The sequence below is a fragment of the Musca autumnalis genome, unplaced genomic scaffold (genome assembly GCF_047663935.1).
Source record: "Musca autumnalis isolate F117 unplaced genomic scaffold, ASM4766393v1 scaffold_2, whole genome shotgun sequence".
Lineage (NCBI taxonomy): Eukaryota > Metazoa > Arthropoda > Insecta > Diptera > Muscidae > Musca > Musca autumnalis.
Window position 1 is genome coordinate 25,758,569 of NW_027411755.1, and position 24,152 is coordinate 25,782,720.

A 24,152-nucleotide genomic window follows, 5' to 3' on the forward strand; every position below is an offset into this window, starting at 1 on the left:
AAATCCACATTATAAAATACCCTTTAAAAAATAAATTTTGAAAAAAAACATATTTTTAAAAAATTCACATTTGGAAAAAATATTTTCTAAAAAAATCAACGTTTTAAAAAAATATTCCTAAAAAAAATTACAATTTGAAAAAAATATTCTTTAACATATCCACATTTTGAAAAAATATTTCCTTTAAAGAATCCGCCTTTTTAAAAAATATTCTTTAAAATATCCACGTTTTGGAAAAAATACTTTTAAATACACATTATGAAAAAATATTCTTTAAAAAATCCACATTTTGAAAAAATATATAAAATAATCATATTTTAATAAAAAAAATCCTTTAAAAAATCCACGTTTTGAAAAAAAAAACACATAATCTTTAAACAATTAATCTTCCAACAAATCCACGTTTTGAAAAAATATATTTAAAAACATCAGTTTTTTGGAAAAAAAAAATTCTTTAAAATTTCCACGTTTTGAAAAAAATATTGATTATAAATCCACATTTTTAAAAAATATTCCTAAAAATTTCCACGTTTTGAAAAACTACGTTAAAAAAAAAAAACATTTTTATCTATGTTTTGAAAAAAACTGTCTTTAAAAAATCAACGTTTTGTAAAAAAAATCTTTAAAAAATCCACGTTTTGAAAAAAAATATTTAGAAAAATCAACGTTTTAAAACTATTGTATAAAATATCCAGGTTTTTGAAAAAGTATTACCTAAAAATATATTCTTTAAAAATCCACGTTTTGAAGAAAAATATTATTTGAAAAAATATTCTTTAAAAATCCCTGTTTTGAAAAAATATGCTTTAAAAACTCCACGTTTTGAAAAAGTATTCCAACTTCCAAAGAAAGTCACAAAATTTTTTCGAACTCTAATCATCATTGGAAGACTTAGGAAATTTTTTTTAAGTTATAATAAATAAAAGCTCGTCTTTTGTTATTTTTATTATTCACTTTATTCGATTCTAATTAATTGTGTGCCTCTCATAGCATTTACATTCGGGACCATTCAAAGGTACATAATCGAATTCGGTAACCTTAAACATTAAACCCTGTGTACTGTACATATTGAAACCACCGACGGTGGATAATTTCAAATCGCTGGTATCTCGATAGGTGAATGAACCCATGTTCATGCCATTGCAAGCCAGCAGAAATGCCTTTTCACCGCAGGCAATACCAAGGCGGAATTCACGATCGGAATCAAAGGGGAAATCGGTGTTGCGATCTTCTTCGCCATATCTGAAAGGAATATAAAAAAATTATAAGAAAATAACTGCAAAATAGGACATTCCATTGATGATGATGACGATTCTGTGGTCTTACTTAGATCCATGAGTATCCACGAATAATAATACTCACTTATTATCCACCATATTATTTCGCACAACACAATTCTCATCAAATCGTATGCTGATGTGGGCAAACAACTTTCCTCGCACCTCATGTTTCGTATTGATATTCAAACGTCCACGTTCACCAAAGCAACGAACTCGTATGACAATCATTAGACCCTGATAGGGTGGCGCCGGTACATCACAACTAAAATAATTCACCTCATCACCATATGGTGCATGAACCCGACACCACAGCGGCCACGGTGTGGGATATGTATTACGATGGTCAACACGCAAAATCCTCCTCACATCATTATCAATTTGCACTGCTTGCAACAAGTGGATGTTGCCACAATAATTCAAACGCAGCCGATGTTTGCCATTTACTGCAACGTGAAAACTTTCCTCCCACAAGTGAATGGTGAGTTTAATAGGCTCCCGCCATATGCGTGCTATTTCACATTGATCTTCGACAGCATTAACCCATTCACCGCCATAGCGGGAATTGGCCGAAATCAAATTATTGACATAATTCAAAACTAATTGCATTCCAATATCGGTATCCTGATCCTTATTTAATTTCTCCTTGGCAAAGGAAATTTGAGTTCTGAAAGGGAGGTAACAGAATTGATAAGTTTGCCATTGCAGCTAAAATTGTGGGTGTTTTTGCTTACTTTTTGGGATTCTCTATGGTCTCAAATTCAATTTCAAAATATTGCCCACGATCCAAATGCTGCGATAAAGTTCCATTGAATTCCGTAGTAAAACGTTCCATTGTTATTTTTTTGTTGTAGAGCTTCTGTTTGGCTTTTCCAAATCTATTATGCACTGAAAATATAAAAAAAGGAGAGGACTGTCAGGGCAATCGGTGTAATTTTATTGAGAATATCTCCATCATGGGAGATTTGAATTCAAAGGTTGAACATAAATACGAGTTTGAGAGTCAAACCTATTGCTTAAAATCACACTACAAAGACCCATGTTGGGCGCCACTAACTGTTTAAAATAGAAACAGAAGTAAGAACGACGATATGTTCGGCCGGGACGAACTTTTTATATCCTCCATCACCCGCAACAACATGGACCTTTACCGACAAATTTCTGAGTGAATGTTTTATACCTCCAACGAAGACTAAATACCAAATTTTTGTCATTTCGGGGGAATAATGAAGCTAAAACCCTCAAAATAGCGAAGATCAGGAGACTCCGTTCTATATGGGTGCTATATGAAGGCGGGGAACTGTACCGAAAAATTTCTGGGGGGAAAGTTTTATACCTCCAACGAAGACTAAATGCCAAATTTCCGCCATTACTGTTGGATATTGCGGCCACAAGCTTCAAAATACCGAAAATCGGGAGGTTCCGTTCTATAAGGGCTATATGAAGGTGTGGATCTATACCCCGACAAATTTCTGAGAGAAAGTTTTATTCCTACAACGAAGACAATATAGCAAATTTTTGCCATTTCGGTGGCATATTTAGACCACAATCTTCAAAATACCGCAAATCGGAAAATACCCTTATATGGGGGCTATATCAAGATGTGGACCTATACCTACAAATATCAATGGAAAAATTTAACACCCCTAACGAAGATTAAATACCAAATTTCAGACATTTCGGTGGTATAATGAGTGTAAAACCTTCAAAATACCGAATATCGGGAGGTACTGTTCTATGGGGGCTGTGTGAAGGCGGGGACCTATACCAACAAATGTCAGGTGAAAAGTTGTAAACTCCCAGCGATAGCTAAATACCAAATTTCAGCCATTTGGGTTTTATATTGCGGCCACAAACTTCAAAATACCGAAAATTCGGAGGCAGCGCTATATGGGGGCCCTATGAAGACGTGGACATATACCAAAAGTTTTCACGTAGAAAGTTTTTAACCTCCAACCAAGACTAAAAACCGAATTTCAGCCATTTCAGTGGTATGTTGAGGCCACAAACTTCAAAATTCCGAAAATCGGGAGGTACCGTTCTATGGGGGCTATATCAAGATGTGGACCTATACCTAGAAATTTCAGGGGAAAAGTTTAATACCCCTAACGAAGACCAAATGGCAAATTTCAGACATTTCAGTGAGATAATAAATAAATAATAAACCTTCAAAATACCGAATATCGGGAGGTACTGTTCTTTGGGGGCTGTGTGAAGGCTTAGACCTATACCGACAAATCTTAGGTGGGGCTCTATGAAGACGTGGACATATACCAAAAGTTTTCACGTAGAAAGTTTTTAACCTCCAACCAAGACTAAAAACCAAATTTCAGCCATTTCAGTGGTATGTTGAGGCCACAACCTTCCCAATACCGAAAATCGGGAGGTACCGATCTATGGGGCTATATATCGGGAGGTACCGATTTATGGGGGCTATACCGACAAATTTCGGGTGGAAAATTGCTCACCTCCAGCGAAGACTTACTACCAAACTTGAGTTATTTGGATGAGATATTGAGGTCACAATCTACAAAATACCGAAAATCGGGAGGTACCGCTCTATGGAGGCTATATGAAGGGGTGGACATATATCGGGGAATATCTGGTGCCAAATTTCAGCCATTTCGGCGGGAGAAGAGAACCTATCTTCTGAAGAAAAAATAATGACCTGGATAATTGGCAGGGTGAAATGTTCAGAAGCCAGAATGAATTCCAAAAGTTTTATTCCAAGCGTGAGGCATATGAACACGAGCCATTTGACAATATACGCCCCAATGGAAGGGTAAAACTCCAATAGAAATACCAACTTGAAGATGATATCAAAAAACGTGGCATCCAAAATTGGAGAAGTAAAGTAGTCAGGGAACCCTCTTTATTAACGAAGAGAGATGGGGAATTGATACAGCTGTACCTAAAGGCAGTTGAGAAGTTCGAAAGAACTCACCCTCAACTACCCAAAAGGTCGTACAGTGTCTTCTTCGTCGTCTTCTTTGTGTGGGAGAAGACCGAAGACGGTGGCTTTACTCATCCAGGCCTGAGAAGCATGGGCCCACAACACTCTAAACGGTATAGAGATTTATACGGACGGCTCTAAGGCGGAGAGTGGAACAGGTTGAACTACGACTCTCATATAAGCTGAACAAAAATAGTACTGCCTTTCAAGTCGAATTCTTTACAATGAAAAATGTCGCAGAAACATTAGGGAGGAGGACATCAATGGACCGCTGACTATCTACGTCAAGTCGAGGGCCGCTCAATCAAATCCCACACAATCAAGTTTGCGACTGTTTTGGGCTGCAGGACTGCATTGAATGTTGGGTTCCGTAACTCCGCAACTTGGTGTTGGGTTTCGGATCACTGTAATATTGCAGGAAATGAAACGTTACGCGGATCGGAGTCACAAGATATCGCAATTGCCAACTTGGTCATTGCCAATTCATGAGAACAACACTACTGAGATAAGGCTAGCAATATTTGCGACAACAAATCCGGTTCCAAGGTAATCTGGCAAAACCTCTCCAAGCACAGAATCACATTTCTGCTTTTGCCGAGGAAGTCCGGCGCTAGGCACTGCAATATCAGATCCATGTCTTGCAAATGACACAGAAATAGAAATCGATTATTGCGGGTTGTGCGAGAACGAGCAGGCAACAGAGATAATTGAGTATTTTCTGTGTCGCTGCCCAACGCTAATGGGAAAAAATACTTCGAATCATGCGCGAATCTTTCATGGCCTTGTACGAAAACGAGCCGAGTGGTCTGCTTCTTTTTGTCAAAAGCCTGAAAGGTTAAGAAGAGAGGAACCTGCCACATCACATAGGTCTATCAGTGGAATAATTAGGCCCACCGGTTATGTTGACAACACCACAAAACACCTAAAGGTTTGCCGTGGAGACTTCCAAATGTTCTTATGTCAACTACGAAAATCAGGACATCCAAGTCCACAACTCCTATTACTGTTTTTTGTACAATCATAGGGTGAGGGTATTAAGCTTTCGGCAAAGATGGCTAATTATTTGTTCTTTTTATCGGGACAAAAGTGAACAACCCGCCCTAAATTAAAAAAGCAACATTGTGGGTAGACGCGATCGTGTTTCAAGGCCAAAGAAAATGTGATCCGAATGGTTGCTGTGAGGACCTTCAATAATTCTCTACGATAGAACTAGGTCAACAACAAATTTCTTTTTTTTTTTGCTTTTTTGTTTCGCTTTGTTTTGCTGTAAGAAAACATAAACAAATAAATTTAATTTTAAAGAGCGGAAGAACATTTTTTTAAACCAATTGATTGGTCACCACGAAATGCACGCGATAATTGAACGAATCACTTGTCTATTTTTTGTCACTTTGCCAGATCTGCAAGAGTTCCGTTTCTTGCTTCTAATTACATGATAAGATTTTTTCACATATTTTTTTAATTTAGATTTGTTTCAATTATTTTTATAAATATTTTTTAAAATTCCATTTCGTAAATTTATTTTTTATTTAATATTTTTCATTTAATTTTTATATTTTTTCTTTTAAATAGTGTACAGAATAATGGGGACTTTTTCCCAGCAAATTGGTCACTTTGGAGTTTAGTATATCTTCAGAGGATATTACAAGATGACCCGGTCTTGAAACTAATAAGTTTATTGAATCGAAATTATATTGAGACGTTTCGACGGCTTAAAAGTTTTTCATTTTAATAACCATAAAATGAAATTTGTATATATAAATCTAAACCGTTGTATTACCGTTTGTTTTCTGGCCCAGATATGCTATAACCGACTATTCTATTAAAACTGAACAAATCGTAAAATAGTTCAAAGGTATTTATGCCAATGGGAAATTTAGAAGCAAAGCAAAATAAAACAGAGAAGACATACACTGTTGGCAAAAAGTCAAACAATTGATGTTATTAACAAAATAGCCTCAAAACCAAAGCTGAGCAAATATTCCTGATTAATATATCCATCAAAGAATCTACATTGTTTGATCTGAAGACCGATGGAAAATTATTGTATAAGAAATACAGTTTATTGGTCAGATGGCCCTTGAAAAAATATATTTTTTAAAATTCGATTATGGAAAATGTTTCTTAAAAATAGACGATTATATTTATAGAAATTTACGATTAAAAAATATATAAAAAATTAAATATTATTAAAAAATAGTTATAAAAAATAATCTTTAAAATTCCACACAAATATTGTTAATAATTACTAAAAAAATATTTTTAATAATTCTAAAAAAAAATTAAAAAATCCACGATTATTAAAAATATTAATGTTAAAAATTTCACGATTATTAAAAAAATATTAATTTTAAAAATTTCACGATTATTAAAAAATATTAATTTTAAAGAATTCACGATTACTAAAAAAATAATTTTTGAAAAATCCACGATTATTAAAAAATAATTTTTAAACAAATCCACAATTTAAAAAAAATTAAAAAATCCATGATTATTAAAAAAATAGTTTTTAAAAAATCCGCGGCTATTAAAAAAATTAAAATAATCTACGACTATTAAAAAAAATTAAAAAATTCGACTATTATTAACAAAAAATTTTCTAAAAAATCTATTATTAAAAAATACACGATTATTAAAATTTTTTTTAAGAATCCACGCTAATTAAAACAATACTTTTTAAAAAATCCAAGATTATTGAATCGTGGATTTTAAAAAAAATATTTTAATCGTGGATTTTTAAAAAAATATTTTAATCGTGGATTTTTAAAAAAAATATTTTAATCGTAGATTTTTAAAAAAATATTTTTTAAAAAATCCCCGGTTATTGAATTTTTTTTAAATCCTCGTTATTAAAAATATTTTTTAGAAAATCCACGTATATTAAAAAATATTTTTTAAAATATCCACGATAATTTAAAAATATTTTTTTAAGAATTCCCGCTTATTACAAATATTTTGTAAAAAATCCACTTTTAAAAAACAAAATTAAAAAAGCCGGGATTATTAAAAAAATAATTTTTAAAAAATCCACAATTATTAAATAATTTTTAAAAAATCCACGATTATAAAAAATAATTTTTCAAAAATCCACGATTATTAAAAAATAATTTTTAAAAAATCCACGATTATTAAAAAATAATTTTTAAAAAATCCACGTTTATTAAAAAAATAATTTTTAAAAAATCCACGATTATTAAAAAATAATTTTTAAAAAATCCACGATTATTAAAAAATAATTTTTAAAAAATCCACGATTATTAAAAAATAATTTTTAAAAAATCCACGATTATTAAAAAATAATTTTTAAAAAATCCACGATTATTAAACAGATTTTTGTTTCAAAAAATTCCATGATTATTAAACATATAATTTAAAAAATCCAGGATTATTAAAAAAAAAATAAAAAAATCCACTATTATTAAAAAGAATAAAATTTCCATGATTATTAAAAAAATTAAAAAATTCACGATTTTAAAAATTTTTTTTTAAAAATCCAAGAATATTAATAGAACATTTTTTTAAAAATTCATAAACATTAATTAATATTGTTAACAAATCCTCGTTTATAAAAAATCCACTATTATTAAAATATTTTTTTTAATCCACGATTATTAAAAAATAATTTAAAGAAAAATCCACGATTATTAAAAAAATGGTTTCAAAAATCCACTATTATTAAAAAATAGTTTTAAAAAATCCACGATTTATACATACATATTTTTAAAAATTCCACCATTATTATAAAAATAATTTTCAAAAAATCCAGGATTATTAAACAATAAATTTAAAATATTCACGATTATTAAAAAAATTACTATTAAAATTATTTAATAAATAATTTAAAAAATCCACGTTTATTAAAAAATAATTTTAAGAAAACCCACGATTATCAAAAACTTGCTTTAAAAAATCCACGATTATTAAAAAAACAATATTAATAAAATACACGATTATCAAAAACTTGTTTTAAAAAAATCCACGATTATTACAAAATAATTTAAAAAAAAATAAAAATTCACGTCCACAAAAAAATAATTTTTATAAACACCACGATTATTCAAAACACATTTTTTAACAAAATATTTAAAAAAAAAATAAATTATAAATTTTTTAAAATCCACGAATATTATTACTATAAAAAAATCCAAGATTATTACACTATTTTGTTTTAACCCACTTAAAGCCACTGGTCGTTTAAACGCCAGCAAAAAATGTGCACAAAAATGCAGGTTAAAAACAGTTAGATACGTGTTTTATCGCGGGGTTTTTTGTATTTTCTAATTATTTACTCATATGTCTGTCCTTCCCCGTTCATAAATTGACATTTGACCTGCGTAGTTTTTCGCGGTTCGGTCACAAAAATAACCCTTTTCGTGAAGTGATTTTTTGATTTTCTTACAATGGTAAAAAACACATAATTAGATAAGTTACACTTATACAACGCAAAGATTATTTAGAAAAGATGTGAAAGTATTATTCTAAAAACATAAATTGTGAATACAAAGCAACAATTCTTCTGTATTACACTGCAAAGTTAGCTGTCCGTTTAAACGGACAGTGGCAAAATCCACTACCGTAAATTTGTATGGGAAATTGATGTTTTTTACAATTACGGATAAAGTAAACATGCCGTTCTTTAGGGCGTACGATGGAAATATTTTATAAAATGAAGAAGATAGAGAATATCTTTAAAAATATAAAACAGTTGGCTTTGTGCGTACGACTAAAAATGAAGTTTACTTTATACATATTTGTAAAAAACACCAATTTCCCATACAAATTTACGGTAGTGGATTTTGCCACTGTCCGTTTTAACGGACACCCGATTCCGGAAAAACTGTAAGTTTTAAGAAAAAAAGTTACTTTTTAAAAAATGCTTAAAAATAAAAATAAAACTGAATTCAATAAGAAAATTTAAAATTTTCCAAAAAAATTTTTTCTGGCGCTAAGTGGGTTAAATCCACGATTATTAAAAAATAGTTTTTACAAAATCAACGATTATAAAAATATTTTTTTTTTTTAAATTATGATTATAACAAAAATAATTTAGAAAAATAATTTTAAAATAATTTAAAGAAAACTCCACGATTATTAAAAAATAATTTAAAGAAAACTCCACGATTATTAAAAAATAATTTAAAGAAAAATCCACGATTATTAAAAAATAGTTTAAAAAATCCACGATTATTAAAATATAATTTAAAAAAAAAAAATCCAAGAATATTAAAAAATATTTTAAAAAAGTTCTTCGATTATTAAAATATAATTTTAAAAAAATCCGAGAATATTAACAAATATTTTAAAAAAATTCTACGATTATTAAAAAATATTTTTAACAAATTCCATCAATATTATAAAAATAATTTTAAAAAATCCAGGATTATTAAAAAAATAATTTTAAAATATTCACGATTATTAAAAAAATTATTATTAAAATTATATAAAAAAAATTTAAAAAAAATCCACGATTATTAAAAAATAATTTTAAGAAAACCCACGGATATAAAAGATATAATTTTAAAAAATCCACGATTATTAAAAAAATAATATTAATAAAATACACGATTATCAAAAAAATTGTTTTAAAAAAATCAACTCAAAAATAATAAAAAAAATTAAAAATTCACGATTATTAAAAAATAATTTTTAAAAACACAACGATTATTCAAAAATATTTTTTAAAAAATATTTAAAAAAAATAATTTATTTTTTTTTTAAATTCACGAATATTAAAAAGATAATTTAAAAAAATCAAAGAATATTAAAAAGGTAATTTTTAAAAAATCCACGCTTATTAAAAATAATTTTTAAATAGTCCACGATTATTAAAACAATAATTTTAAAAAATCCACTATTGTAAGAAAAATAATTTTTAAAAAATCCGCAATTATTGGAAAAATATTTTTTTTTTAAATCCACGATTAATAAAAAAAATTTTGAAAATTCCACGACTACTAAAAAAATAATTTTAAAAAATCCACTAATACAAAAAACTAATTTTAAAAAAATCCACGATTATTAAAAATTATTTATTAAAAACATAATTTTTAAAAAGTCAACGATTATAAAAAAAAAATTAAAAAAATCCACGAAAATAATTTTTAAAAAGTCTACGATTATTAAAAAATAATTTTTAAAAAATCCAAGATTATTAGAAAAACAAGTGAGCCAAGGCTATAGTCGGGTCGGGGCCGACTATGTGATACCCTACACCACTACCCCTGTTCATAAGCTTTTGACTAATAAAATTCAAAATATTAAAATTGGAATAGCTTAGCGCCTTTGCTCTGAATGTCTTCATTAACACAGGTCAATTTTTTTGAAACGCATTTAAGTCCATCGACAGTACAACCCAAATAAAAAATGGAAAAGTGGGATGTATGCCAACCATCAATTGGCTTCTTTCTCTGTTAGACCCCCATCAACCCCCAAAATTTCGTGAGGATCCGATCAAAATTTCGTAATGTGATTGCACAAAAATGGAAAAAGGGATGCATTACCGACTATTGCGATATCTCTGATGTTTGACCACCTCTGACAACCTACTTCACATCGTTGTTAAAGTGATATTTTCTACTTTCATTAGCAGGTTTTGCTTTTGATATACCCCTTTTAGAAGCGGAGATATTCGCTTTGAAATAAAACGTTGACTTTTTCTCCAAATAAGTTTTTTCCCATTCCGACCCCTGAATATTATCCGACCATCACCAAAATCAATAGGCTTCTTTCTCTGTAGAATCCCCATTAACCCCCAAAATGACGATCCGATCAAAATTGCGACCTGTAGCGTGATTACAAAAAAATGAAAAAATTGGATGTATTGCCGACTATTGTGATATCTCCGTTATGTGGCCACCTACGCCAACCTACTTTGCATCACTGTAAAGATGGGATTTTCTACTTTCATAGTCGGACTTTGTTTTTGGAAGACCCCCAACCGAAGCTGTGATATTCGTCATTATTATTAAAATCGCAAAAATAAAAAGTTGGGTTCTATTAGAGGCTATTGCGATATATTCGTTGTTTGGTCACCTACGAAAACCTACTTTACATCATTATAAAGGCGATATTTTCTACTTTCATGGCCAGGTTCTGCTTTTGGTATACCCCATATTGAAGCTGAGGTATTCGCTTAGGAAAAAAACGTTGTCTTTTTCTCCAAATAAGTTTTTTGCCCATTAAGATCCCTAAATATTATCCGACCATCACCAAAATCAATAAGCTTCTTCATCTGTGTGACCCTCACTAACCCTCAAAATTTCGTGACGATCCGATCAAAATTGCGACCTGTAGCTTGATTTCCAAAAAAGTGGTTTGCATCATTGTAAAGGCGGGATCTTCTACTTTTATAGACAGGCTTTGCTTTTGGAAAGTCCCCAACCAAAGCTGTGATAATCGTTATTATAATTAAAATCGCAAAAATGAAAATTTGGATTTTATTTGCGACTATTGTGATATCTTCGTTGTTTGATCACCTACGAGAACCTACTTTACATCATTAGAAAGGTGATATTTTCTACTTTTATTGTCAGGTTTTGCTTTTGGTATACCCCGTATAGAAGTTGAGATAAAAAAAAAAAACGTTGTCTTTTTACCCACATAAGTTTTTTGCCCATTCCGACGCCTAAATATTATCCGACCATCACCAAAATCAATAGGCTTCTTCCCCTCCGGGACCCCCATCAACATGCAAAATTTCGTGACGATCCGATCAAAATTGCGACCTGTAGCGTGATTACAAGGTTTAGATGGACAGACGGACAGACGGACGGACGGACGGACTGACGGACGGACACACATAGCCAGATCGACTCAGCTCGTCGAGACATTCATTTTGGTATATATAAGTATGGGTCTACGACCATTATTTCGATGCGTTACAAACTTTTTTGCCAAAATCAACTTATAATACCCTCCCCACATAGTGGTGTAGGGTATAATAAATATCCACGATCATTAAAAAAATAATTTAAAAAAATCCACAATTATTAAATAGTAGTAACACGATTATTAAAAAAAATTTAAAAAAATCCACAATTATTAAAAAACCATTTTTAAACAAGTGAGCAAAGGCTATAGTCGGGACGGGGCCGACCATGTGATACCCTACACCACTACCCCTGTGCATAAGCTTTTCACTGGTAAACATTTCTTATAGGGAATATAAACCGACTACCACCAAAAATACTATGCCTCTTTGTCTCGGGACCCCCATAAGCAACAAAAATTTCGTGACCATCCAATCAAAATTACGACCTGTAGCTTGATTGCAAAAAATGGAAGAATTGGATGCATTACCGACTATTGTGGTATCTCCCTTGTTTGACATTCACCTTCGCCAACCTGCTTCACACCAATGTAAAGGTAATATTTTCTTCTTCCATTCACAAAGAATAAAACTTTGAATTTGTCTCCAAATGACTTTTTCCCCATTCCGACCCCTAAATATTATCCGACTATCACCAAAATCAATAGGCTTCTTCATATGTAGGACCCGCATCAACTCCCAAACAATTCGTGACGATCCGATCAAAATTGCGACCTGTAGCGTGATTTCAAACAAATCGGGAAATGGGATGCAGTATCGACTATTGCGATATCTCTGTTGTTTGGGCAGCTACGACAACCTCCTTTACATCGTTGTAAAGGTGATATTTTCTACTTTCCTTGCCAGGTTTTGCTTTTGATATACCTCTTAAAGAAACAGAGATATTGGCTTTGAAATAAAACGTAGACCTTTTCTCCAAATAAGTTTTTGCCAATTCCGACCCCTGAAAATTATCCGACCATCATTAAAATTAGTAGGCTTCTTCCTCTGTGGGACCCCCGTTAAGCCCCAAAATTTCGTGACCATCCGATCAAAGTTGCGACCTGTAGCGTGATTACAAAAAAATCGGAAAATGGGATGCATTATCGACTATTGCCATAACATTGCTGATTGACCACCTACGACAACCTACTTTACATAGTTGTAAAGTTGATATTTTCTACTTTCCTTTCCAGGTGTTGCTTTTGATATACTTCTTAAAGAAACAGAGATATTGGATTTAAAATAAAACGTTGACCTTTCTCGAAATAAGTGTTTGCCCATTCCGACCCCTGAATATTATCCGACCATCACCAAAATCAACTTGCTTCTTCATCTGTGAGACCCCCATTAACCCTCAAAATTTTGTGACGATCCGATCAAAATTGCGACCTGTAGAGTGATTTCCAAAAAAATAGAAAAATTGGATGTATTACCGACTATTGCGATATCTCCGTCATATGGTTATCTACGCCGACCTAGTTTGCATCATTGTAAAGACGGGATCTTCTACTTTCATAGTCAGGCTTTGCTTTTGGAAAATTTTCAACCAGAGCTGTGATATTTGTCAATATAATTAAAATCGCAAAAATAAAAATTGGGGTTTTATTTGCTACTATTGCGATATCTTCGTTGTTTGATCACCTACGAGCACCTACTTTACATCACTAGAAAGGTGATATTTTCTGCTTTCATTGTCAGGTTTTGCTTTTGGTATACCCCATACAGAAGCTGAGATATTGGCTTTGGAAAAAAACGTTGTCTTTTTATGTACCTAAGTTTTTTGCCCTTTCCGACCCCTAAATATTATCCGACCACCACCAAAATCAATAGGCTTCTTCCCCTCCGGGACCCCCATCAACATCCAAAATTTCGTGACGATCCGATAAAAATTGCGACCTGTAGCGTGATTACAAGGTTTAGATGGACAGACGGACAGACGGACGGACGGACGGACAGACGGACGGACACACATAGCCAGATCGACTCAGCTCGTCGAGACATTCATTTTGGTATATATAAGTATGGGTCTACGACCATTATTTCGATGCGTTACAAACTTTTTGGCCAAAACCAACTTATAATACCCTCCCCACATAGTGGTGTAGGGTATAAAAATCCACTATTATTAAAAGCATAATTTTTAAAAAGATAACGATTATAAAAAAATCCACGATTATTAAAAAGATAATATTTAAAAAGTCTACGATTATTAAAAAATAATTTTTAAAAATCCAAGATTATTAGAAAAAAATCAATATCCACGATTATTAAAAAATATTTTTAAAAAATCCACGATTATTAAAAAATATTTTTAAAAAATCCACGATTATTAAATAGTAATTCTTAAAAAACCACGATTATTAAAAAAAAATATTTTTAAAAAATCCACGATTATTAAGTAGTAATTCTTAAAAAACCACGATTATTAAAAAAAAATATTTTTAAAAAATCCACGATTATTAAAAAATCCAAGATTATTAGGAAACAATTTTTAAAAAATCTTTTTTTAAAAATCCTCGATTATTAAAATTTTTTTTAGAAAATCCACGTATATTAAAAAATATTTTTTAAAATATGCACTATAATTAAAACAAATTTTTAAAGAATTCCCGATTATTACAAGTATTATTTTTAAAAAATTTAATATTAAAAAAAGCCGATTATTAAAAATAATTTTTAAAAAGTCCACGATTATTAAACAAATAGCTTTTAAAAAGTCAATGATTATTAAAAAAGTGATTTTAAAAAAATAAGTATTAAAAAATAATTTTTAAAAAATTCACGATTATTAAAATATAATTATTAAAAAATCCACGATTATTAAAAAATAATTTTAAAAAAATCCAAGATTATTAAAAAAATAAAAAACCACGATTATTAAAAAATAATTTAAAAAAATCCACGATTATTAAAAAAAATATTTTTAAAAAATGCACGATTATTACCCAGCAAAAATTTGGATCCGATAGTCAATACGTAACCCTTTACAAAGTAATGTAAACAAGCTTTTTTTCGCATTACAAGTGGGCAGGAAATAATTTTTAAAAATTCACGATTATTAAACAATTTTTTTTAATTTTTTTTAATTAAAAAATAAATTTTAAAAAATCCAGGAATATTAAAAAAGTAATATTTAAAACATCCACGATTATTAAAATATTTTTTTAAAAAAATCCGCGATTATTAAAAAATATTTTTTAAAAAATCCACAATTATAAAAAATTAATTTAGAAAATTCTACGATTATTAAAGAGATAATTTAAAAAATCCACGATTATTAAAGAAATAATTTAAAAAAAATTCCACGATCCTTAAAAAAATGAATTTAATAAATCCACTATTATTAAAAAATTATTTTAAAATACTTACTTACTTAGCTGGCCCATTACAGAACATTTGTTCTATAGGCCGAACTAAGAAGAGATCTCCATTCCTCTCTATTTGTTGCTTTGCACTCTGGAATACCGCGCCTTTTCATCTCATCATCCACTTGTTTGCGCCATCTATTCCTTGGCCTGCCAATTCTGCGTGCACCGCCATGTGGCATGTATTCATACGCCTTTTTAGCGGGTTCATCATCGCTCATTCTTATGATATGGCCTAGCCAACGCAATCGCTGCATCTCGATACGTTTAACTATATTGATGTCGTTGTATAGCAGATACAGCTCGTGGTTCATGCGACGTCGATATTCACCGTCATCGCAGATTGGTCCGTAGATCTTTCGAAGAATTTTTCTCTCAAACACACCAAGCAAGCTTCGGAGCCATACATCAGCACGGGTAGTATCAGTGTCTTGTAGAGCGTTATTTTTGTTTGACGAGATGTGGCTTTGTTTTTAAACTGCTTACTTAAACCAAAGTAGCATCTGTTGGCCAATACAATTCTTCTTTTTATTTCACAACTGATGTCGTTTGTTGTGTTTACGGAGGTGCCGAATTGCAGCAAGTCTTTCATTCACTGGAGTGAAGCTGGATACCAGATGTTTTAGTCTCCGACTAACTACAAATCCGCAACCAAACACATGCTTTACGTCATGGCAGCTATAATACAGTGCGTCACCTTTAGGTGTTGTTGTGACGCCTTTCCCAATCCATCGTATTTCCTGTATGGCAGTAATATCGGTCTTGTACTTTTCAAGTACGTCTGCCAATGCGAAGACTGCACCTTCTCTATAAAGAGTGCGAACATTCCAGGTGCAGATTCGCAGATCATGGTCCTTAAAACGTTTGCGGGGTTCGTCAACTTTAGAGGGGTTTGTTTTTCTTTTCTTTCGTTTTTTCATAGTAGGCTGTTTTTCCTAGGGGAGGGTTACTAACCCGACGCCCAAACCCAAGTTTTTAACGTTCTTATGGGTGCACGCGCGGCACATGTTAGCTCACTACCTTTAACGGGCTTTAAAGGCAGTTCCCCAGGTGACACCACGGGGAGGTCAGTGTCCACTTGAGATGAAAGAGGGACCAAGATAAATCCTGGGCTTTGCCATGTTAAAACCGGTCAGGACCGTTGCTTGGTATCTTCCATCCCCTACGTCACCCTATACCCATTTTAAAATACACGATTATTAAAAAATAGTTTAAAAAACGGCTATTACTAAAAATATGATTTTTAAATACTCCACGATTATTAAAAAAATTAAAAAAATCCACGTTTGTTGTTCTGATGCCATTGGGAAAAAATATTTAAAAAAATGCACTTCTGTGGTATGCTTGAAAAAATATTATTAAAAATCCACGTTTATTGATTGCCCTTGAAAAAATATTTTTTTTAAAATTATTTATGTAAGTGCCGTATTTGTTTAAGAATTTTTTTATTTAACGGTGCAATAAAATCCATTCATTTTATTTAATTTTAAATCCTTAAATTTTTCAAACCTATTCCATACAAAATTTCCACGAAAAATATAGATACACTTAAAATCCAACCCATGGTCAGCAACCACCAAATCCAATAGAAATCTTCTACCATGAGCGAATGCAAATGCTCCTTGTTGGCGTTGGGATCATTTAAGGGTACAAGTTTTAGCTTTACCATATGCCCATAGACGGTTGCCAGCCATGCATCCATTAGACCACTTTGTTCGACCAAATGAATCAAGTGATTCAATGGCTCCTTATAGGGTGAATTACTTGGCAGAGGTATGCCCCACATCATTATATCGTGTAAATTCATTGCCGGCGGTGTGTGAAAGACCCTGCGACGAAAATATTGTTGTCGACCATCGTAAATATCCCACAGCGGTGTCTGTACCACATAGCCGTAGGAGGTATTAAAATTTTGACGATTCCAGAGGAAATCTGAAGAATTCTCGGTGATGGTGACAATGTGTTGCCAATTTTCAAGCCATATATGCATTATAATGGCATCCGGAGCTTGTAGTTGTATTCTAATTGGGGAATCCTGAAAATCGTTGAGTTTTTCCAGTTGCTTGTGGTAGGGCGGAGACGTAAAATAGCTATTAACCTTGGCGGAAAACTCGGTGTTCAGTATGAAGCCAATGTAGGCAATGAAAAAATAAATCATTCTCAGACCCACAATCCGGGTGAAACGTTCATTGAACGATTGACCCAATATACCGGGAAATACTTCATCACTAACGAGAAATTTCCAATTCAGGGTAATTCGTTGGAAAACATAATCAATGAGGGCAATAATTGAAGAAAATACCAACGAGGCCACCCAGATGATGATGAAAAATCGTATGTCCAACAGCAGATGGAAAATTTCGTTGACATTCAACTGCAAAGAGAGTGGCACCATAAATGACACTCTATTAAGCAACAGCGTATCAGTGATGTCGTGCCAATTTCCCCTACCTCCAGCATCCAAAGCCATGGGTATATCCAAAACACCCTCTTTGGCCATTAAGGTGATTTCTTTAAAATGCACAGCCCCATTGAGTTTCAAAGGCTTGCGAAATTGCAAACTGACATTGTAATATTCAGCAAACAGAAATATGAATTCTGCCACAAATCCACTGAGCTGCAGGTGGCCCGTATCATCTTCAAATACCAAGGTTTGGGGTAATGAATTATCCGGTTGGGTAAAAAGGGTTTTATTGTGCATATTGTACCAATTTTCGGGATAAAATATTTTCCCATTTATTTCCCAGTGACGGACTTGTTGCCATTTAAATGATGGGTAGGGTTGCAGCAGATAAAATTCGCCACTTTTAACAAATTGCTCACTTGTCAAAATGACATTTGTCATTTTATATAGTTCACACAAGGCCAACAATTGCCTCAGAAATTCATCACTTGGTTCCAACTGAGAGGTAATTATCAGTATACGACTTTGTCTTATGTTTTCCAAACTTTGGGCAACGCTCTTTATAAGTTCCTTATCCACAATTTGATGCATGAAAATTATGGTCAGAATTTCCGTATTGTAGATATCACCAATGGGCACCAGACTGTCCCTTACCATATTTAGGCGAGGAGTTGAGGCAAACACTTTACAATCATAAAGTTGTTGCAAATATTCCGGCTCCGCTCCATCAGCTTTGTATAGCAAAATTGTATGGAAAGCTTTTTCTCTTTCTATGTCGAACAATAAGGCATCGCAATAATTTTTTGAAATATTTCCACTTTGCACTTTTCTTAAATTCCAAATATTTTCTTCAGCTTGGGGGTTGATCATTTGGAGAAATATGGCGAACAAAATTGCAACCAGCCGATGAGTCGCGTACATGTTGACTTCAATGTTGAGATTGTCATACAATGAAATCAGAAACTGAACAAAATAAATATTTTTATGTTAATTGTTTCAATTAACATTTCAAATGGGTGTTTTCAAGAGATTCATGATAAGATTAGGATATCCCCACTCGTTTAGGTTGTAATAGTAATTAACATAATTGAATTTTTCTTACAACTAAAAGGCAATCAATTTTTTATGGAATAAAACAGAATGGTAAAAAGATTTTTTTTTGAACAGTGAACAAGAATTATTGTAAAAATCTTTTGTTAATAAACGAAGATTTTTAAAGATTATTTTAAATCTGGTTTAAGGAATATTTTTGAGAACATTTCCCACATTTATTTTTTAAAAAAATCCACGTTTATTGACCTGATGATGGCTAAAAAGTATTCTTTAAAAAATCCACGTTTATTCGTCTTGTGGTGAGCTTGAAAAAATATTCTTTAAAAAATCCACGTCTTGTGGTGAGCTTGAAAAAATATTCTTTAAAAAATCCACGTCTTGTGGTGAGCTTGAAAAAATATTCTTTAAAAAATCCACGTCTTGTGGTGAGCTTGAAAAAATATTCTTTAAAAAATCCACGTCTTGTGGTGAGCTTGAAAAAATATTCTTTAAAAAATCCACGTCTTGTGGTGAGCTTGAAAAAATATTCTTTAAAAAATCCACGTCTTGTGGTGAGCTTGAAAAAATATTCTTTAAAAAATCCACGTCTTGTGGTGAGCTTGAAAAAATATTCTTTAAAAAATCCACGTCTTGTGGTGAGCTTGAAAAAATATTCTTTAAAAAATCCACGTCTTGTGGTGAGCTTGAAAAAATATTCTTTAAAAAATCCACGTCTTGTGGTGAGCTTGAAAAAATATTCTTTAAAAAATCCACGTCTTGTGGTGAGCTTGAAAAAATATTCTTTAAAAAATCCACGTCTTGTGGTCAGCTTGAAAAAATATTCTTTAAAAAATCCACGTCTTGTGGTGAGCTTGAAAAAATATTCTTTAAAAAATCCACGTCTTGTGGTGAGCTTGAAAAAATATTCTTTAAAAAATCCACGTCTTGTGGTGAGCTTGAAAAAATATTCTTTAAAAAATCCACGTCTTGTGGTGAGCTTGAAAAAATATTCTTTAAAAAATCCACGTCTTGTGGTGAGCTTGAAAAAATATTCTTTAAAAAATCCACGTCTTGTGGTGAGCTTGAAAAAATATTCTTTAAAAAATCCACGTCTTGTGGTGAGCTTGAAAAAATATTCTTTAAAAAATCCACGTCTTGTGGTGAGCTTGAAAAAATATTCTTTAAAAAATCCACGTCTTGTGGTGAGCTTGAAAAAATATTCTTTAAAAAATCCACGTCTTGTGGTGAGCTTGAAAAAATATTCTTTAAAAAATCCACGTCTTGTGGTGAGCTTGAAAAAATATTCTTTAAAAAATCCACGTCTTGTGGTGAGCTTGAAAAAATATTCTTTAAAAAATCCACGTCTTGTGGTGAGCTTGAAAAAATATTCTTTAAAAAATCCACGTCTTGTGGTGAGCTTGAAAAAATATTCTTTAAAAAATCCACGTCTTGTGGTGAGCTTGAAAAAATATTCTTTAAAAAATCCACGTCTTGTGGTGAGCTTGAAAAAATATTCTTTAAAAAATCCACGTCTTGTGGTGAGCTTGAAAAAATATTCTTTAAAAAATCCACGTCTTGTGGTGAGCTTGAAAAAATATTCTTTAAAAAATCCACGTCTTGTGGTGAGCTTGAAAAAATATTCTTTAAAAAATCCACGTCTTGTGGTGAGCTTGAAAAAATATTCTTTAAAAAATCCACGTCTTGTGGTGAGCTTGAAAAAATATTCTTTAAAAAATCCACGTCTTGTGGTGAGCTTGAAAAAATATTCTTTAAAAAATCCACGTCTTGTGGTGAGCTTGAAAAAATATTCTTTAAAAAATCCACGTCTTGTGGTGAGCTTGAAAAAATATTCTTTAAAAAATCCACGTCTTGTGGTGAGCTTGAAAAAATATTCTTTAAAAAATCCACGTCTTGTGGTGAGCTTGAAAAAATATTCTTTAAAAAATCCACGTCTTGTGGTGAGCTTGAAAAAATATTCTTTAAAAAATCCACGTCTTGTGGTGAGCTTGAAAAAATATTCTTTAAAAAATCCACGTCTTGTGGTGAGCTTGAAAAAATATTCTTTAAAAAATCCACGTCTTGTGGTGAGCTTGAAAAAATATTCTTTAAAAAATCCACGTCTTGTGGTGAGCTTGAAAAAATATTCTTTAAAAAATCCACGTCTTGTGGTGAGCTTGAAAAAATATTCTTTAAAAAATCCACGTCTTGTGGCCAGCTTGAAAAAATATTCTTTAAAAAATCCACGTCTTGTGCCAGCTTGAAAAAATATTCTTTAAAAAATCCACGTCTTGTGCCAGCTTCAAAAAATATTCTTTAAAAAATCCACGTCTTGTGGTCAGCTTGAAAAAATATTCTTTAAAAAATCCACGTCTTGTGGTGAGCTTGAAAAAATATTCTTTAAAAAATCCACGTCTTGTGGTGAGCTTGAAAAAATATTCTTTAAAAAATCCACGTCTTGTGGTGAGCTTGAAAAAATATTCTTTAAAAAATCCACGTCTTGTGGCCAGCTTGAAAAAATATTCTTTAAAAAATCCACGTCTTGTGGCCAGCTTGAAAAAATATTCTTTAAAAAATCCACGTCTTGTGGCCAGCTTGAAAAAATATTCTTTAAAAAATCCACGTCTTGTGGCCAGCTTGAAAAAATATTCTTTAAAAAATCCACGTCTTGTGGCCAGCTTGAAAAAATATTCTTTAAAAAATCCACGTCTTGTGGTCAGCTTGAAAAAATATTCTTTAAAAAATCCACGTCTTGTGGTCAGCTTGAAAAAATATTCTTTAAAAAATCCACGTCTTGTGGTCAGCTTGAAAAAATATTCTTTAAAAAACCCACGTCTTGTGGTCAGCTTGAAAAAATATTCTTTAAAAAATCCACGTCTTGTGGTCAGCTTGAAAAAATATTCTTTAAAAAATCCACGTCTTGTGGTCAGCTTGAAAAAATATTCTTTAAAAAATCCACGTCTTGTGGTCAGCTTGACAAAATATTCTTTAAAAAATCCACGTCTTGTGGTCAGCTTGAAAAAATATTCTTTAAAAAATCCACGTCTTGTGGTCAGCTTGAAAAAATATTCTTTAAAAAATCCACGTCTTGTGGTCAGCTTGAAAAAATATTCTTTAAAAAATCCACGTCTTGTGGTCAGCTTGAAAAAATATTCTTTAAAAAATCCACGTCTTGTGGTCAGCTTGAAAAAATATTCTTTAAAAAATCCACGTCTTGTGGTCAGCTTGAAAAAATATTCTTTAAAAAATCCACGTCTTGTGGTCAGCTTGAAAAAATATTCTTTAAAAAATCCACGTCTTGTGGTCAGCTTGAAAAAATATTCTTTAAAAAATCCACGTCTTGTGGTCAGCTTGAAAAAATATTCTTTAAAAAATCCACGTCTTGTGGTCAGCTTGAAAAAATATTCTTTAAAAAATCCACGTCTTGTGGTCAGCTTGAAAAAATATTCTTTAAAAAATCCACGTCTTGTGGTCAGCTTGAAAAAATATTCTTTAAAAAATCCACGTCTTGTGGTCAGCTTGAAAAAATATTCTTTAAAAAATCCACGTCTTGTGGTCAGCTTGAAAAAATATTCTTTAAAAAATCCACGTCTTGTGGTCAGCTTGAAAAAATATTCTTTAAAAAATCCACGTCTTGTGGTCAGCTTGAAAAAATATTCTTTAAAAAATCCACGTCTTGTGGTCAGCTTGAAAAAATATTCTTTAAAAAATCCACGTCTTGTGGTCAGCTTGAAAAAATATTCTTTAAAAAATCCACGTCTTGTGGTCAGCTTGAAAAAATATTCTTTAAAAAATCCACGTCTTGTGGTCAGCTTGAAAAAATATTCTTTAAAAAATCCACGTCTTGTGGTCAGCTTGAAAAAATATTCTTTAAAAAATCCACGTCTTGTGGTCAGCTTGAAAAAATATTCTTTAAAAAATCCACGTCTTGTGGTCAGCTTGAAAAAATATTCTTTAAAAAATCCACGTCTTGTGGTCAGCTTGAAAAAATATTCTTTAAAAAATCCACGTCTTGTGGTCAGCTTGAAAAAATATTCTTTAAAAAATCCACGTCTTGTGGTCAGCTTGAAAAAATATTCTTTAAAAAATCCACGTCTTGTGGTCAGGTTGAAAAAATATTCTTTAAAAAATCCACGTCTTGTGGTCAGCTTGAAAAAATATTCTTTAAAAAATCCACGTCTTGTGTTCAGCTTGAAAAAATATTCTTTAAAAAATCCACGTCTTGTGGTCAGCTTGAAAAAATATTCTTTAAAAAATCCACGTCTTGTGGTCAGCTTGAAAAAATATTCTTTAAAAAATCCACGTCTTGTGGTCAGCTTGAAAAAATATTCTTTAAAAAATCCACGTCTTGTGGTCAGCTTGAAAAAATATTCTTTAAAAAATCCACGTCTTGTGGTCAGCTTGAAAAAATATTCTTTAAAAAATCCACGTCTTGTGGTCAGCTTGAAAAAATATTCTTTAAAAAATCCACGTCTTGTGGTCAGCTTGAAAAAATATTCTTTAAAAAATCCACGTCTTGTGGTCAGCTTGAAAAAATATTCTTTAAAAAATCCACGTCTTGTGGTCAGCTTGAAAAAATATTCTTTAAAAAATCCACGTCTTGTGGTCAGCTTGAAGAAATATTCTTTAAAAAATCCACGTCTTGTGGTCAGCTTGAAAAAATATTCTTTAAAAAATCCACGTCTTGTGGTCAGCTTGAAAAAATATTCTTTAAAAAATCCACGTCTTGTGGTCAGCTTGAAAAAATATTCTTTAAAAAATCCACGTCTTGTGGTCAGCTTGAAAAAATATTCTTTAAAAAATCCACGTCTTGTGGTCAGCTTGAAAAAATATTCTTTAAAAAATCCACGTCTTGTGGTCAGCTTGAACAAATATTCTTTAAAGAATCCAAAAAAAATATTCTTTAAAAAATCCACGTCTTGTGGTCAGCTTGAAAAAATATTCTTTAAAAAATCCACGTCTTGTGGTCAGCTTGAAAAAATATTCTTTAAAAAATCCACGTCTTGTGGTCAGCTTGAAAAAATATTCTTTAAAAAATCCACGTCTTGTGGTCAGCTTGAAGAAATATTCTTTAAAAAATCCACGTCTTGTGGTCAGCTTGAAAAAATATTCTTTAAAAAATCCACGTCTTGTGGTCAGCTTGAAAAAATATTCTTTAAAAAATCCACGTCTTGTGGTCAGCTTGAAAAAATATTCTTTAAAAAATCCACGTCTTGTGGTCAGCTTGAAAAAATATTCTTTAAAAAATCCACGTCTTGTGGTCAGCTTGAAAAAATATTCTTTAAAAAATCCACGTCTTGTGGTCAGCTTGAAC

General features: G+C 31.5%; 2 protein-coding genes across 2 annotated transcripts; both read right to left on the minus strand.

Annotated features, from left to right (window-relative positions):
• Positions 1 to 932: 932 nt before the first annotated feature.
• LOC141393807 (32 kDa beta-galactoside-binding lectin-like) lies at positions 933 to 6,087 on the minus strand. Its single transcript, XM_073967308.1, has 4 exons — positions 6,011 to 6,087; positions 2,012 to 2,165; positions 1,363 to 1,944; positions 933 to 1,242 (listed from the first exon to the last, which is right to left on the minus strand). Exons 2-4 carry the CDS (start codon positions 2,110 to 2,112, stop codon positions 966 to 968), a joined length of 960 nt encoding a protein of 319 aa, XP_073823409.1. The 5' UTR covers positions 2,113 to 2,165; positions 6,011 to 6,087; the 3' UTR covers positions 933 to 965.
• LOC141392094 (uncharacterized) lies at positions 4,728 to 18,466 on the minus strand. Its single transcript, XM_073965051.1, has 2 exons — positions 16,966 to 18,466; positions 4,728 to 4,966 (listed from the first exon to the last, which is right to left on the minus strand). Exons 1-2 carry the CDS (start codon positions 18,464 to 18,466, stop codon positions 4,728 to 4,730), a joined length of 1,740 nt encoding a protein of 579 aa, XP_073821152.1.
• Between the last annotated feature and the right edge of the window lie 5,686 nt (positions 18,467 to 24,152).

Bases quoted from the DNA above. Each gene is read 5' to 3' on its own strand.
- LOC141393807 (XM_073967308.1), bottom strand. From the start codon at position 2,112: ATGGAACGTTTTACTACGGAATTCAATGGAACTTTATCGCAGCATTTG. The intron at 1,945-2,011 runs GTAAGCAAAAAC...CCTCCCTTTCAG, and splicing joins ACCATAGAGAATCCCAAAAA to AACTCAAATTTCCTTTGCCA. The intron at 1,243-1,362 runs GTGAGTATTATT...TATTCCTTTCAG, and splicing joins AATAATATGGTGGATAATAA to ATATGGCGAAGAAGATCGCA.
- LOC141392094 (XM_073965051.1), bottom strand. From the start codon at position 18,466: ATGGTAAGGGACAGTCTGGTGCCCATTGGTGATATCTACAATACGGAA. The intron at 4,967-16,965 runs GTTGGATTTTAA...TTTTCCCATTAG, and splicing joins TTGGTGGTTGCTGACCATGG to CGTTGGGCAGCGACACAGAA.